General features: G+C 34.7%; 1 protein-coding gene and 1 pseudogene across 1 annotated transcript; both read left to right on the top strand.

The window, feature by feature from the left end:
• Positions 1 to 30: 30 nt before the first annotated feature.
• LOC116107045 lies at positions 31 to 670 on the top strand (annotated as a pseudogene).
• Positions 671 to 9,508: 8,838 nt separating this feature from the next.
• On the top strand, positions 9,509 to 12,112 carry LOC116107046 (putative disease resistance protein RGA4). Its single transcript, XM_031393343.1, has 2 exons — positions 9,509 to 10,898; positions 11,712 to 12,112. Exons 1-2 carry the CDS (start codon positions 9,509 to 9,511, stop codon positions 12,110 to 12,112), a joined length of 1,791 nt encoding a protein of 596 aa, XP_031249203.1.
• Positions 12,113 to 13,556: the final 1,444 nt, after the last annotated feature.

The following is a 13,556-nucleotide window of genomic DNA, read 5'->3' on the forward strand; positions in this document are numbered from 1 at the left end:
CAAATACTCAACATATAAGTATTGATAAGAATGACCGTGAGAGCAATCTGTATATCCAAACTTTATTTTTGGATTTTAACCTTGAGAAACCCTCCATTTTCTTGCCGTGGCTATTTGGCACTGGAGTATGCAATGTGTGGACACTTGACAAAAATGGCTGATGTATTCAGTTTTGGTGTTGTTGCTTTGGAGATTATGAGTGGAAGAGCAAACTCTGATACTAGCTTGGATAGGGAAAAAATTTATCTTCTTGAATGGGTAAAGAGAATAAACTTGAATTTTTACTTGTTTTGTTTTCTTTCTCCAATGTACCTTAATGCAAAAACTCATGCTTTTTGAATGGTCTATATTGTATTTTTAGGCCTGGAGTCTTCATGAAAGTAACCAAAGTTTGGGGCTGATGGATCCTAATTTAGCAGGGTTCAATGAAATCAAAGCTCTACGAATAATTGGAGTTGCCTATTGTGCAGTCAAGCATCACCAATGTTACGGCCACTAATGTCACGCGTCGTTAACATGCTTGCTGGAGAGATCGAAGTGGAAACGGTTACTTCAAAGCCAAGTTGTTTGACTGATTGGGGTTTTTAAGGACACAACAAATAGCGTTTTGAACAAAGATATTGTTACATCCTCTTCTACAAGAAGTTACAGCAGAAAGAAGAGCCAATGTCGCTTGGTTCAGTGACATGATAGCAGTGGGGAGTTGAGAAATTTATTCGCTCGCTGAAACTGAGTGTATAATACTGCTACTTCTGCTCACTAAAATCCATGTAACTAGTTAACTTATTGATTGTTATCCTCCAAGCTATGGTAGGACTTTTAATGTTGTGAAGTTATCCGCTATGCCAATAACATTAGATGATGAATTTGATGGCCATCGTACTGGATGTAAAGAGAAAAAAGTTCGCTATATTTCTTGTTCTTGTAATATCTTGTCTGCAACTAGCGTATTTGGAATGTCTTTTGGAATTTCTGGATATGGGAAGTATGAGCAGTATGTATAATTTCGAGAATTTGCTGCTATACATGGTAAGATTACAGTGATTGATTTGTAATTTAGGATGTGATTTTTGTGGCATGAAATGTCTTATTCGAAACGTTCATAGTATATGCAAGTTGTAAGGTTCGGATATAGATGTATAAAAGTTCCAATCTCTATAATTCAAGCATATAATTCCTGATTTGGGATCTTTATTATGCTTTTCTTAGCTTTTAAGTATTAATATTTAAAAATTGGACAATGTTCATTTACCTCGGAAAAATCATTTAATTCGGTTAGCAATCGGTATTCGTTATCTTTTAAGAAGTATAGAAATTTTCCCTTATTGGCAATGATAGTGATATGTGTTAGTGTTTCATGTATTTTTTTAGATTTTTTTACCACTTACCAAAATTGAAGTGAGTTTATTTTTCTGAATTAAAAAGCTAGCCACACCATTGCAGGTGGCCATTAATTTCTGTTGGCTTGTAGTTAGATTTGTTAAAATTTCAAATTATATTTTAATTTATTCTCCACACATTCCTTGTATGTTGTTAAACTTTTTTTTATTGAAACTTAATTTTTTATCTAACATAAATTTATTATAATTGTAAAATAATATATGTATGCCCTACAAAATTAATAGATCAATGTTTAATTGTATGGTTCGGAAAAAAAAAAAAAAGGGATGAATTACATTTTCTCACCTTATGTTAGTTTCAGAATTTAACAATGTGCCACCATGTTTTGATATCTGGGATTCTAACTTCCCCTTATTAAAAAGGCAAAAAAAAAAAAAAATTCCAGCAGCAATGAGTAGATTACAGGGTGTTGGCAGTTGAGACGCAAAACAACTTCTTTGTGATTGCCAGTAATATTCATTGATGGAACTGTCTTCAAAGAAGTTTCCCATGCAATAAGCTCGGCTCGTGAAATGGGGTTAAGAAACGAGTCGAGCTCGACCCGAGCCTCAGATTCTATGGCTCAGCTCAACTCATAATGAATTTGAGAATATTTTGAGCCGGCTTATCGAGCCGAACTAGAGCCGGCTCGCGAGCCAGCTCTAGATACTTGCAGAATTTTTTTTTTTTTTTTTTTTTTTTTTGGTGTCTACCCTTTTCCTGTTGATTTTCTGGGCTTAAGTGTTTTTTTTTTTTTTTGTTTTTCTTTCTTCTATTTGTTTTTTTTTTTTTTTGGCATCTGCCCTTTTTCTAATAGCCAAGCGTCGACTAGGTGTAAATGAATACACCTTGTGCTTTATATAATCTCTCCCACGGTCGACGACGTCGCAGATCCCTTTCACGGCAACAGAGAAATGCAAAGAAATTGCGACGAACAGAAAAATGCAAAGAAATGCGACGAAAATCCAACGAAGAAGACAATATTTGATGACGAAAATCTGACTGAAAGTTGTGCTAATGATGGCGATGAAAATCGTGACTTTGGGATGAATTTTATGGCAAGTGTTCATCTGTCGTCGATTTAGGGATTTTAACAATGGGGGCCATTTTGTTATTTTTTAAAACTTGTGTTGCATAATTATTTCAATCCCATTACTTTAGAAAACCTTAAAAAACGCCCTGATTTTTCAAGCCAAGCTCGGCTCGCGAGCCTAATGAGCCAAGCCGAGCATGGCTCTAACTTGGCTCATTCTGTCTCATGAACTGAGCTGAGCCAGCTCGTTATCAGACAAACCGAGCTGTTAACGAGCCGAACTTGAGTTGAGCCGAGTCGTTAAGCACTCCTATTGATATGTATGATGATGAGTACAAGACTCTTTATATCCATCAGGACCACAAAGTTTAAAGAGCAATGCTAGTTTTACAAAGACACATACAAATGGGGCATACAAAGACAATCTCCACCTTTGATTTTCATGATTTCTCTCTCTCTTTTTCCGTTTTTTCTTTGTTTTTTTTTCTTATTGCTGATGTCACTTTGTAGCCCTCTTTATATAAGTCTTTGTAAGGATAGCATTTTTCAAGTTTAAATTCACTTAAAAGGCCACCTATATTATATGGCGGTACAAGTTTCTATATATGCTTCAATTGTCAACTGAATTCAAAAAGCAATTACCTCTTTTAGCCCTTGGGACTAAACTGTCACTTTTCAAAAGGTTGGGCCTGAACAGTCAAAAGTTAAGGACAAAAATGTTGGCTCCGTTTGGTTGCCAATTGGGAATACTACTTTTAGTATTCCCAAAAAAGTTAAACAGTAAAATACCCAAAAACTTTGGGCTCCGTTTGATTCAAGATTGGGAATACTACTCTTGGTATTCCCAAAAAAGTTAAACAGTAAAATACCCAAAATCTCTCATTTTTGAGAATACTATTTTCAATATTATTTAATTTTTTTTAAACCCTCTAAATTTGTTAATTTAATTAAATACCCCTAAATATTTTTTTTAAAATTACAAAAACACCCCAACAATCCACATTTACCAGATTCCGGCCACCACTACCGGAAAATGGCCGGAATCTGGTAGGATGGCGCACTACTGGCTGAATCTGGCCGGTAGTGCGCCGATCTAGCCTTTTTCGGCCAGATCCACCGTGGATCTGGCCGGAAAAGGCCAGATCTAAGGCCAAAGATCTGGCCGTTGACGGCCAGATCTTTGGCCGTAACACTCGGTCACGACGGCCAACAAACGATCGTCGTTGACCATCAACGACGACCGTTTGTTGGCCGTCGTTGAGACCAAATACGGCCAGATCTGGCCTTTTCCGGCCAGATCCACGGTGGATCTGGCCGGACAAGGCCATAGCGACGCATGACCTACAAGATCCAACCGGTCATGCGCCCATAAGGCGACTCCGGCCACCTCCGGTGGTGGTCACCGGCTGGGGGTGTTTGAGGGTGGATTAGGGGTATTTTTGTTAACTTTTAATGTTTTATTGTAGGGGTATTTTGTAAAAAAACAAACATAAAGGGTATTTTATTAATTTATAAATTCTACATCGTAATACCCGCCCAATTCAACTTTTTTTTAACTTTTTTAAAAAAACTTTTCCCAAAACCCTCAAATTTTGAACAAAACGAAGCCTTGATTTTTGGGAATACTACTCCCAATATTATTCAATTTTTTTTAAACCCCTTAAATTTTATAATTTAATTAAATACCCCTAAATATTTTTTTAAAAATTACAAAAACACCCCAATAATTCATATTTACCAGATTCCGGCCATCACTGCCGGAAAATGTTCGGAATCTGTTAGGATGACGCACTACCGGCTGAATCTGGCCGGTAGTGCGCCGATCTAGCCTTTTCCGGTTAGATCCACGGTGGATCTGGCCGGAAAATGCCAGATCTAAGGCCAAAGATCTGGCCGTTGACGGCCAGATCTTTGGCCATAACGGTTTATAACGACGACCAACAAACGGTCGTCGTTGACATCAACGACGACCGTTTGTTGGTCATCGTTGACGAGAAAATACGGCCAGATCTGGCCGTAGATCTGGCCTTTGTCGGCCAGATCCACCGTGGATCTGGCGGGCAAAGGCCATATCGGCGCACGACCGGCAAGATCCAGCCGGTCATGCGCCAATACGGTGAACCCGGCCACCCTCCGGCGGTGGTGGCCGGCTATCCGTATTTGACATTGGGTTGGTGGTGTTTTTGTTAACTTTTAAGATTTTATTATAGGGGGTGTTTTGTAAATAAACAAATATAGGGGGTATTTTAGAATTTATAAATTCTACATCGTAATACCTGCCCAATTCAACTTTTTTTTAACTTTTTTCGGAAAACTTTTCCCAAAAACACCCAATTATGAACCAAACGGAGCCGTTAAGACCCCATATTTTGTTGTAGAAGTTTGTAGTTTTTTTTTTTAGTTTGGATTTCTATTTACCTAGTAAATTCCAGAAGACAAATTTCTACAATTTTTGATAAATCAACGTCATTTGAAATTGATGAAAATGATACGTATAAGAGATTCAAATATTAGATATTTGCTGTAACATCACAAGATAAGAAACTTAAGTTTAAGGGTAGATACTTTAATATTTGTATTTAAGAAAAAAAAAAAAATATATATATATATATATATATATTTCTCTTAATTACCTAACTTAACTTAAATATTGAAAGTGTTCTAAAATTGAACAATTTAAAACATTGTATCCCTTTCTTGTCATTTCATGAAAAAAAAAAAGTAAAGCAGGATTGCTGTCTTTTTAGTTTTGGAGAAATTATAAAATCAAATGGCTGCCTGCATTTGGGATAACTCATTAAGATAAAATGTCCCAGTATAAATTCAAGAATAATGTATTACTCAATAGAATAGACCACAAGTTTCTCTGTGAATGCTCATTTTTGGATTAATATTTACTAGGTAGCCACACGTAGTTTGATGTGGTTCCTATTTTATTGCAGCAACCGCCGTCAGAATAAAACTTTATGCATGGAGAAACTTTCCCTGGTACTTCTTGAAACGCCACCATGTTTTCCCCGGCAGTTTGGCTGCTGTGCTGTTATTGGTAACTCAGGAGATCTTTTGAAAACAAGGTTTGGGAAGGAGGTAGATGGTTATGATGCTGTTATTAGAAAAAATGGAGCCCCCATCCAGGTTAGTCTACGACTAAAGCTCTTGATAAAGTTTTGGAGTTAGGCTAAACCGATCGAAGATATTTGAAAGATGCAGTGAGAGTAAGTAAGAACGAAAAGGGTCGGGCGTCCATTCCTCCAAACTTAAGGGACGCCCGTCCACAGTTTATGGACGGGTGTCCAAAATCAAGGGACGCCCGTCCACAATTTATGGACGGGCGTCCAAAATCAAGGGAAGACCATCCATAGCTAATGAACGGTCGTCCCTAATTTTTTAATTGTGGACGGGTATCCAAAATCAAGGGACGGTCGTCCATAACTAATGAACGATCGTTCCTAATTTTTATAAAAAAAATTATTTTATTTTATTGATGGACAGGTGTCCTTTAAATTGGGACACTCGTCCGTAATAAATAGACCCCTTTCTATATAATATGGACGAGAGTCTATCGTAAATGAACGGTCGTTCATAGTTGATGAATGGCCGTTCACTAGAAAAAAAATTAATAACGTAAAACGCGTCTGATTTACTAGTGTGAATTACAGAATACATAGGTCTATATAAGATTTTAGTGTAAAAAAATCGATAACCTAGCATTATTGTATATTCCAAACCTTATGAAATTAGAATCCAACTGTCATGTTTAACTTCTGAAACGAAGAAATTAGTTGACAATAGTAAAAAACATGGTCACCTAACTCCAATGCCGTGATTGATGAGTGGGTCTGAAGTCTGAACACCGTGATTGATGAGTGAGAACTAGGAAGTAACGAGGCTAGACCGCCAGTGCCCCCTGGAAGTAATGGGCCCCCTTCCCGCGATTAAAAATAGAATTTCTTTCATTAATTCCAAGATGATGATATCATTATGACAAAAAGAGCCAATCAAACACCTTAATATCCCCACAGGTTAGTTGAATCCAGCGTATAAAAACACATCAGTGGTGGAAGAGTCATCTCGTAAAAACCGGAAATTTGGAGCAAACTTTTGGAAGGTCTGAGCAAACTTTCATTAATTCTAAGATGATGATTATTATCATCAGAAAAAGAGCCAATCAAAGACCTTAAAAGTGAAGGCCCCACAGTTTGGTTGAATCCAGCGTGTGAAAACACATCAACGGTGGAAGAGTCGTATCGTAAAAAGTCAAAAACAAAGGTGAGAAAATGAGAAAAAAGCCAGGCGTGGAACCCGAGATGACCGAGTTGCATTTTTAGTGAGGGCAATACTACGCATTCTGATTATATTGTTGACTTTATCTGTCACATTATTCTGCAAGAAATTTAAACGAAACTCTGTACCGTCCATTTTTTCTAACTTGACCTCATCGGCCATATTAGGAGTATAACTCAGATAATATTTCTCTCTAAAAAGCCTAGTTAGTAAATACGGGTACAATAAAAAAAGAGTATGGGAATTTTACGGGTATAATACGGCAAACAGTGAAAAATACGTTTATAAAAATTCGGTCATAAAATTTGGATACGAAAAAAATACGATACGGATATATACGGGTTTAATACGGTATATTATCAATAATACGTTTTGAAAAATACGGTAATATTAATCCTAATTTTAATATTTTTATGGACTAATTATTAATGTATCTCAGCATTGACTTAAATTAAATCTTTTGCTTTTGCTTTTGCCTATGGTAACGTTAATTTTTTCTTTGCCTTAACAAATTCCCAGGCCCATGTCTTGTTCTATCCCACCCCATGTCTTGTTCTATCCCACCAATAGAAAATATATATATATTTTTTTGTTTTGTTTATGCAATAGAATTATAAAATGCAATCTACAGTTACAGTGTTGAGTGTTGAATGAAATCCACCACAAACACAAATTAAACACCCCGTGACCCATCTTCAAAACCCCCCTCCCTCTCTTCTTCAATCAAATCATCTCTCAGTGTCTCACGGTCTCACCCTGTCACCCACAAAGCCACTGCTTCTTCCAGAGTTCCACCAATGCATCTGCTTTACAGGTTATTTTTTCTGCCAATACTTTCCTTTCTTTAAACTTATTCTTCTCCCCCAAACACAAACACAAACCCGTTAAAATCTCAACCAGTTCGCCGTCCGAGCTGAGGAAGGAGAAGTATTGGCAGAAAAGCTGAAAAAGTTGAAGATCTGAGGAAAAAGCTGAAAATGTCATCCGTCGCAGAACTGAGGAGGAGAAGAACTGAAGAGAGAAGAGATACCGTGTAATTTTGAATTAAACCCCCTAAAAACGACGTCGTTTTGGGTGAGCAATAGGTTTTTTTTTCTTTGCAATACCGCGAATAATTCGCGAATTATACGTGTATAATTCGCGAATTATACGGGTATTTATATTATACGCGTATAATTCGATAATTTTTATAACATACGTTAAACGTGTTTTATACGCGAATTAACGGCTGAGCGTCTAATTCACGTATAAAACACGTATTTACTAACTAGGCTAAAGTAAGTCAAAAAGTTGAAGTGACACCATTTCATATTAATGATGATTTAATTATTGTGTAAGCAAATCACTGTATAAATAATGTGAACTCATTTCTCTATTACGTAAAAAATATGAATTTTGTAACTTATAGAATAATTTCAAATTAAAAATAACTTCTAAATATCAAAATGTGTCATGTGAATGATAGCAAATGTTTTCTTTAGATTTATTTGGATTTAAGCATTCGGATTATATTGTTGACTAGTCTGTAAGAAATTTATATTGTGTAGACAAATCACTGATAAATAATATAATGTGAAAAAGTTAATAATTTTGTAACGGACACTATTTTATATTATTTTGAATAATATCTTTGAAAAATTGTTTGAATTTGAAAATGTGTTTGGTAATATTATTTTTTAATCTTTTATATTTGTTAATTTAGTTAACATCCTTTATAGTAAAAGTTTTAACATTAATAAAATATTCCCACTCACTCATTAAATATCGCTAGGTTGCCAAGAATATATGGATGAGTGAAGATATTTTCAGCAATTCATAAACTTTTTATTGTTAAGGGTATTTAATCAAATTAATAAACCTAAATGTTTAAAAATCTAAATATTTTAAATTAAATAAAATAAGATTAAATTTTAAGAGCAGTGAAACAAACATAAATTTTCTCAATTTATAAATATTGTTAAATGAAGTAATGTTTTAATTGTTAGGTTTATGATTATAAAAATTAGAGAAGGAATCGTGTTCCTTACTTAGCTTTCCACTTTAACATTAGAACGGTGGTGATGAACCCACCTGGCATGTTCGTCCGTTCACAATGCTACCAGAAAAAAAACAGAAAAACAGAAAAGCAAAAATCCTTTATAATTATTTTTGTGGCCCTTGAATTTATTAATTGTGACAAAGGGTGGCCACCAATTCCCATATATATAAAAAAAAGGTGCAAATAAGTTGTTATTTAATTATTTTGACTCTTGTCTCCAATACAGCATACAATTAATTATTAATTAAACTATATGGAATTTCATTTATTAATCCCAAGATGATGATGAATTGATGATCATGATCATCACAAAAAGAGCTAATCGAGAGCCTAAAAGTGATGCCCCACAGTTTGGTTGAATCCAGCGTGTGAAAACAAGTCAACGGTGGAGGAGTCATTAGTCTTAACTTAATTAATAATTAATAAATACAATTAATTATTAATTAAACTATACTCCATTAGTGGCATTTTTAATTATAATCGGGTCAGTGATCTGATTAATGCCACGTGTCTCTTGCCTGATCTATTCATACGTGTTCTATTCCAATTGGTTTCATACAGCTAACTAAACAAGCTTGCAAGTTGCAGAATGCGACGTGTCGTAAACTTCCTTTGGTCAAAGTGATGATGTAATTGCGTGCGGAAGCGTATGGTCCAATAATTAATTCAATAAAGAAGAAGATATGCAGATGCTCGCTTATCATTATTTCATACAACTCTGCTTCACTACTTCACAAACACAAAATCCTGCAACTTTCTTTTCTTTCAAAGATATGGCAGAAACAATCGTCTCTGTTATTGCTGAGGAACTCTTGGGTAAGCTATTCTCCCTTGCTTCCAATAAAATGGGCTTGGCATGGGGTGTCCAAAAAGATGCACAGGAGCTTGTTGACACCTTAACCACTATCAAAGCTGTTCTCTTAGATGCTGAGGACAAACAGATCCATAATGAGAAGCTCAAAGTTTGGCTGGGAAAGCTTAAGAATATCTGCTACGATGCCGAAGATGTTTTAGACGAGATTGAGGTGGAAGATTTGCGTGAACAGGTGGTGAATAGTCAAAGTAGTACTAGAAAGGTATGCCGCTTTTTTTCATCTTCAAATTCAGTTGCATTCCGTTTGACGTTGGGGCATAAAATCAAGAAGATCAAAAAGAGGTTAGCAAAAATAGCAGTTGATAAGGATAATTTTAATCTCACTGAGAAAGTTGATAGCAATCATGTTATTGGTTGGGAGAGGGAGAGGGAAACTCACTCATTTGTGCGTGCTTCAGATGTTATTGGTAGGGATAAAGATAAAGAGAAGATTATGAAATTACTATTACGTCCAAGTGATGGCCATGAAAATGTTTCTGTCATTCCTATTGTTGGGATAGGAGGCCTAGGAAAAACCACGCTTGCCAAATTGGTGTATAATGATAAAATGGTAGAGGAATATTTTAAGTTGAAAATGTGGGTATGTGTGTCAGATGAGTTTGTTTTAAAAAAACTACTAATTGACATCATCCAATCTGCAACTGGGCAAAAAAATATTCATGAGAATATAGACCAGTTGCAAAGAATTCTACGTGATATCTTAAGCCATGAAAAATATTTGTTAGTTTTGGATGATGTTTGGAATGAAGATTATGGGTTGTGGGTTGAATTAAGAAATTTATTGATAGAATGTGTTAGTGGAAGTAAAATTATTGTAACTACACGTAGTGATCGTGTTGCCTCAATTATGGGCACTGTACCTACATACAAGTTAGAAGGTCTTTCTCTTGACGACTGCTTGTTAGTGTTTGTTAAATATGCATTTAAAGAAGGGCAAGAAAAGCAACATCCAAACCTTATGGAAATTGGAATAGAAATTGTAAAAAAATGTGGAGGTGTTCCATTGGCAGTAAGAGCGTTAGGAAGTCTACTTTATTCCTCAACTTCTGAACGAGACTGGAAAAATTTGAGGGACAGTGAGATTTGGAAGTTGGATCAAAATGAAAATAACATTTTAAATGCTCTAAGAATAAGTTATAATCATCTGCCACCTCACTTGAAACAATGTTTTGCTTATTCTTCCATTTTTCCAAAAGACCATTCTTTTTATAGTGTTGATTTGGTTCAGTTTTGGTTGACCCATGGGCTTCTTCAATCCCACAATGAAAATCAAAATTTGGAAACTATTGGTATGCAATATATAAAAGAATTAATGTCGAGATCTTTTTTCCAAGATATTGTACAATTTTATGAGAATTTGTACTGGTTTAAAATTCATGATCTCATGCATGATCTTGCCACATCATTGATGAGAAATGAGTGCTTAATAGTAAAATCCACTAACCAAATTTGTACCAAAAGTCATCGACACTTATCATTTCATTCTGTAGATGCACCTATAATAGATGTTCCAAACATTTTACCTAACTTGGGTCATTTGAGAAGCATTACTTTTTTTCCAATTACGGGTGAAAGTACTGGCCAATCATTTTTGGAATTAATCGTCTCAAGGTGCAAATTCTTGCGGATGTTACACTTACAATTTTCAACTATTGAAGTAGTGCCTAAAAAAATTGGTAATTTGAAGCATTTGAGATGTCTTCATCTAGGATACAACCCTAAACTAAAAGAACTCCCAAGTTCTATTTACAAGTTGCAAAATTTGCAATATCTATCACTATTGGGTTGTGAGGAATTAAAGGCGTTAACAAGAGATGTAAAGTACTTAATTAGTCTTAGATGTCTCTTGTTAACTACGATACAAAAGCATCTACCAACCAATGGTATTGGTTGCTTGAATTCTCTTCGACGTTTGGGAATTTTCAATTGTAATAATTTAGAATATTTGTTTGAAGATATTGGTCACCTAAGAGTCCTTCAAAGTCTAAGGATTTCTGAATGTCCAAGACTTATCTCATTACCACGCGGTGTGAGAAGCCTAAGCTCATTAGAAGATCTTTTTTTGGTAAGTTGTGAAAGGCTTAATCTTGATTTGAGCATAGGATCGAATAAGCAAGACAATCATGATGAACTTAGTAGCACATGGCCTCACCTTCGACTTCTTGTCATGAAAGAATTACCACAATTGGTGGAATTCCCGCAATGGCTTATTCAGTTTTCCACTAACACTTTGGAAAGTTTGGAGATTCTAAATTGTTCCAACTTGAAGGCACTACCAGAGTCGATGCAGAAACTTAAAGTTCTTCATGTTGTAAATTGTCCAGAATTGTCATCTTTACCCAAAAATATGGATTGTCTCATCGCTTTGATGGAACTTATAATTGAAGATTGTCCTAAACTGAGCGAAAGATGTGAACCGGAAATAGGTAAAGATTGGTCTAAGATTGCTCATATTCCGAACATTGAACTCGATGGAAAGATCATCAAATCAACAGAAAATTAGGTACGACTAATCAATCTCTCCTCTTCTTCATTAGTTAGTAAATATTCATGAAACACTTTTTTGGTTTAAGTTAAAACTTTAATTAACAATTTGAATAGTTTATCATTAGATATGAATTTCAAAAACATTGGAACTAGCAATTTTTTGTTTCTTCCTCCTTTTGTTAACTTTAAGTTGTTTTATATATATATATATATAGGAGAAAACTTGAATCAAACGAAAGCTAAGCTGGTAAGTGCCATATGGATTGAAATTGTTAATTATTGGATTAGGCCTGATGATTTGACTGATTGAATAATACAAACATAATTTCCCGATAATGTAATCAAACAGGATTTTCCCACTTTTGCAGTTTGCTTCATCTTTTTCTTCGCAATTCACAACTTTACTGCTCAAATTACTGACCAAGGTACTCTCTCTCCCCCTTTCTTTTATGTGTGTATTTTACTTTACAAATTAATTATTTATTTTAATTATTGTTTAAGAAATATTAAAGTTTACTAATTTATCAGTAGCTAGCTTCAGATTGAAGTGAACCCCATTTTGGAAAAAATATTATAATTTGTTTAAAAGCTGTGCAACTACATGCTTACAAATTAAAACTAGAAGTATCACCCTTGGTACCACCAGAATCGTTGGCCTGCTACTACCCAGTGACTTCACCCACCACTTTTCGGATTCTCTAATTTTTAATTTTTTTTAACTATATTTATTAATTTAATTAAAAAATAATTTATATAAAAAATATTTAAGGCTACACTAATCCCAAACTCACTCTTAATGGTATGGGAGTGTTTGTTGGAATGAATTAAGTTGTGAATACGCAAGTGTGATTATGAAATTTAGTCCACCTTGTTAAAAATGGAAATTAATATAGTTATCGAAGGATGCGTACCGAATTCGTACACCGACGATTATGATTATATCACGTTATTCGGTGTGTATCTTTCGATAACTGTAGCATTATTGGTTAAAAATTTCACAAACGACTCTAAGTCGAGGTCTGAGATACTTTGAGATATGAGGGGATTTGTAGAATCATATTTTAAACCAACAGGGGTGTGATTGACTAAAACTCAAACCTTATGGAAGGTTGGAAAATGACCCTAATAATTATTATTCAAAAAAAAAAAAAAAAATCTTACTTGGGTTTTTTAATCAACCTCCTAACATTTAATCGGAACAACAAAATTTCTACTAAGATTTCTATATTACCTAATTACCCTTTTATAGACTTACAGTTTCTTTTAAAATAAAAAACCAAAAGGTAATTTCCGTATCACTATAACTCTAGGGGGATTATATTATTTAAACATAACTAACGGGGATTATTGTTATTAACCTTTTACTACAACTATGATAAACCCAGATGGTGAATTCTCAATTCTAACTATTTTGAATGCTTATTGATATACCCATGGCCTCAAAGATAATTGATTTTATG

Source organism: Pistacia vera, unplaced genomic scaffold (assembly GCF_008641045.1).
Source record: "Pistacia vera cultivar Batoury unplaced genomic scaffold, PisVer_v2 Contig526, whole genome shotgun sequence".
NCBI classification, from domain to species: Eukaryota; Viridiplantae; Streptophyta; class Magnoliopsida; order Sapindales; family Anacardiaceae; genus Pistacia; species Pistacia vera.

Coding starts and splice junctions, on each gene's coding strand:
- LOC116107046 (XM_031393343.1), top strand. CDS start 9,509: ATGGCAGAAACAATCGTCTCTGTTATTGCTGAGGAACTCTTGGGTAAG. Junction 10,899..11,711: donor TCAAAATTTGGAAACTATTG/GTATGCAATATA, acceptor ATTTGAGCATAG/GATCGAATAAGCAAGACAAT.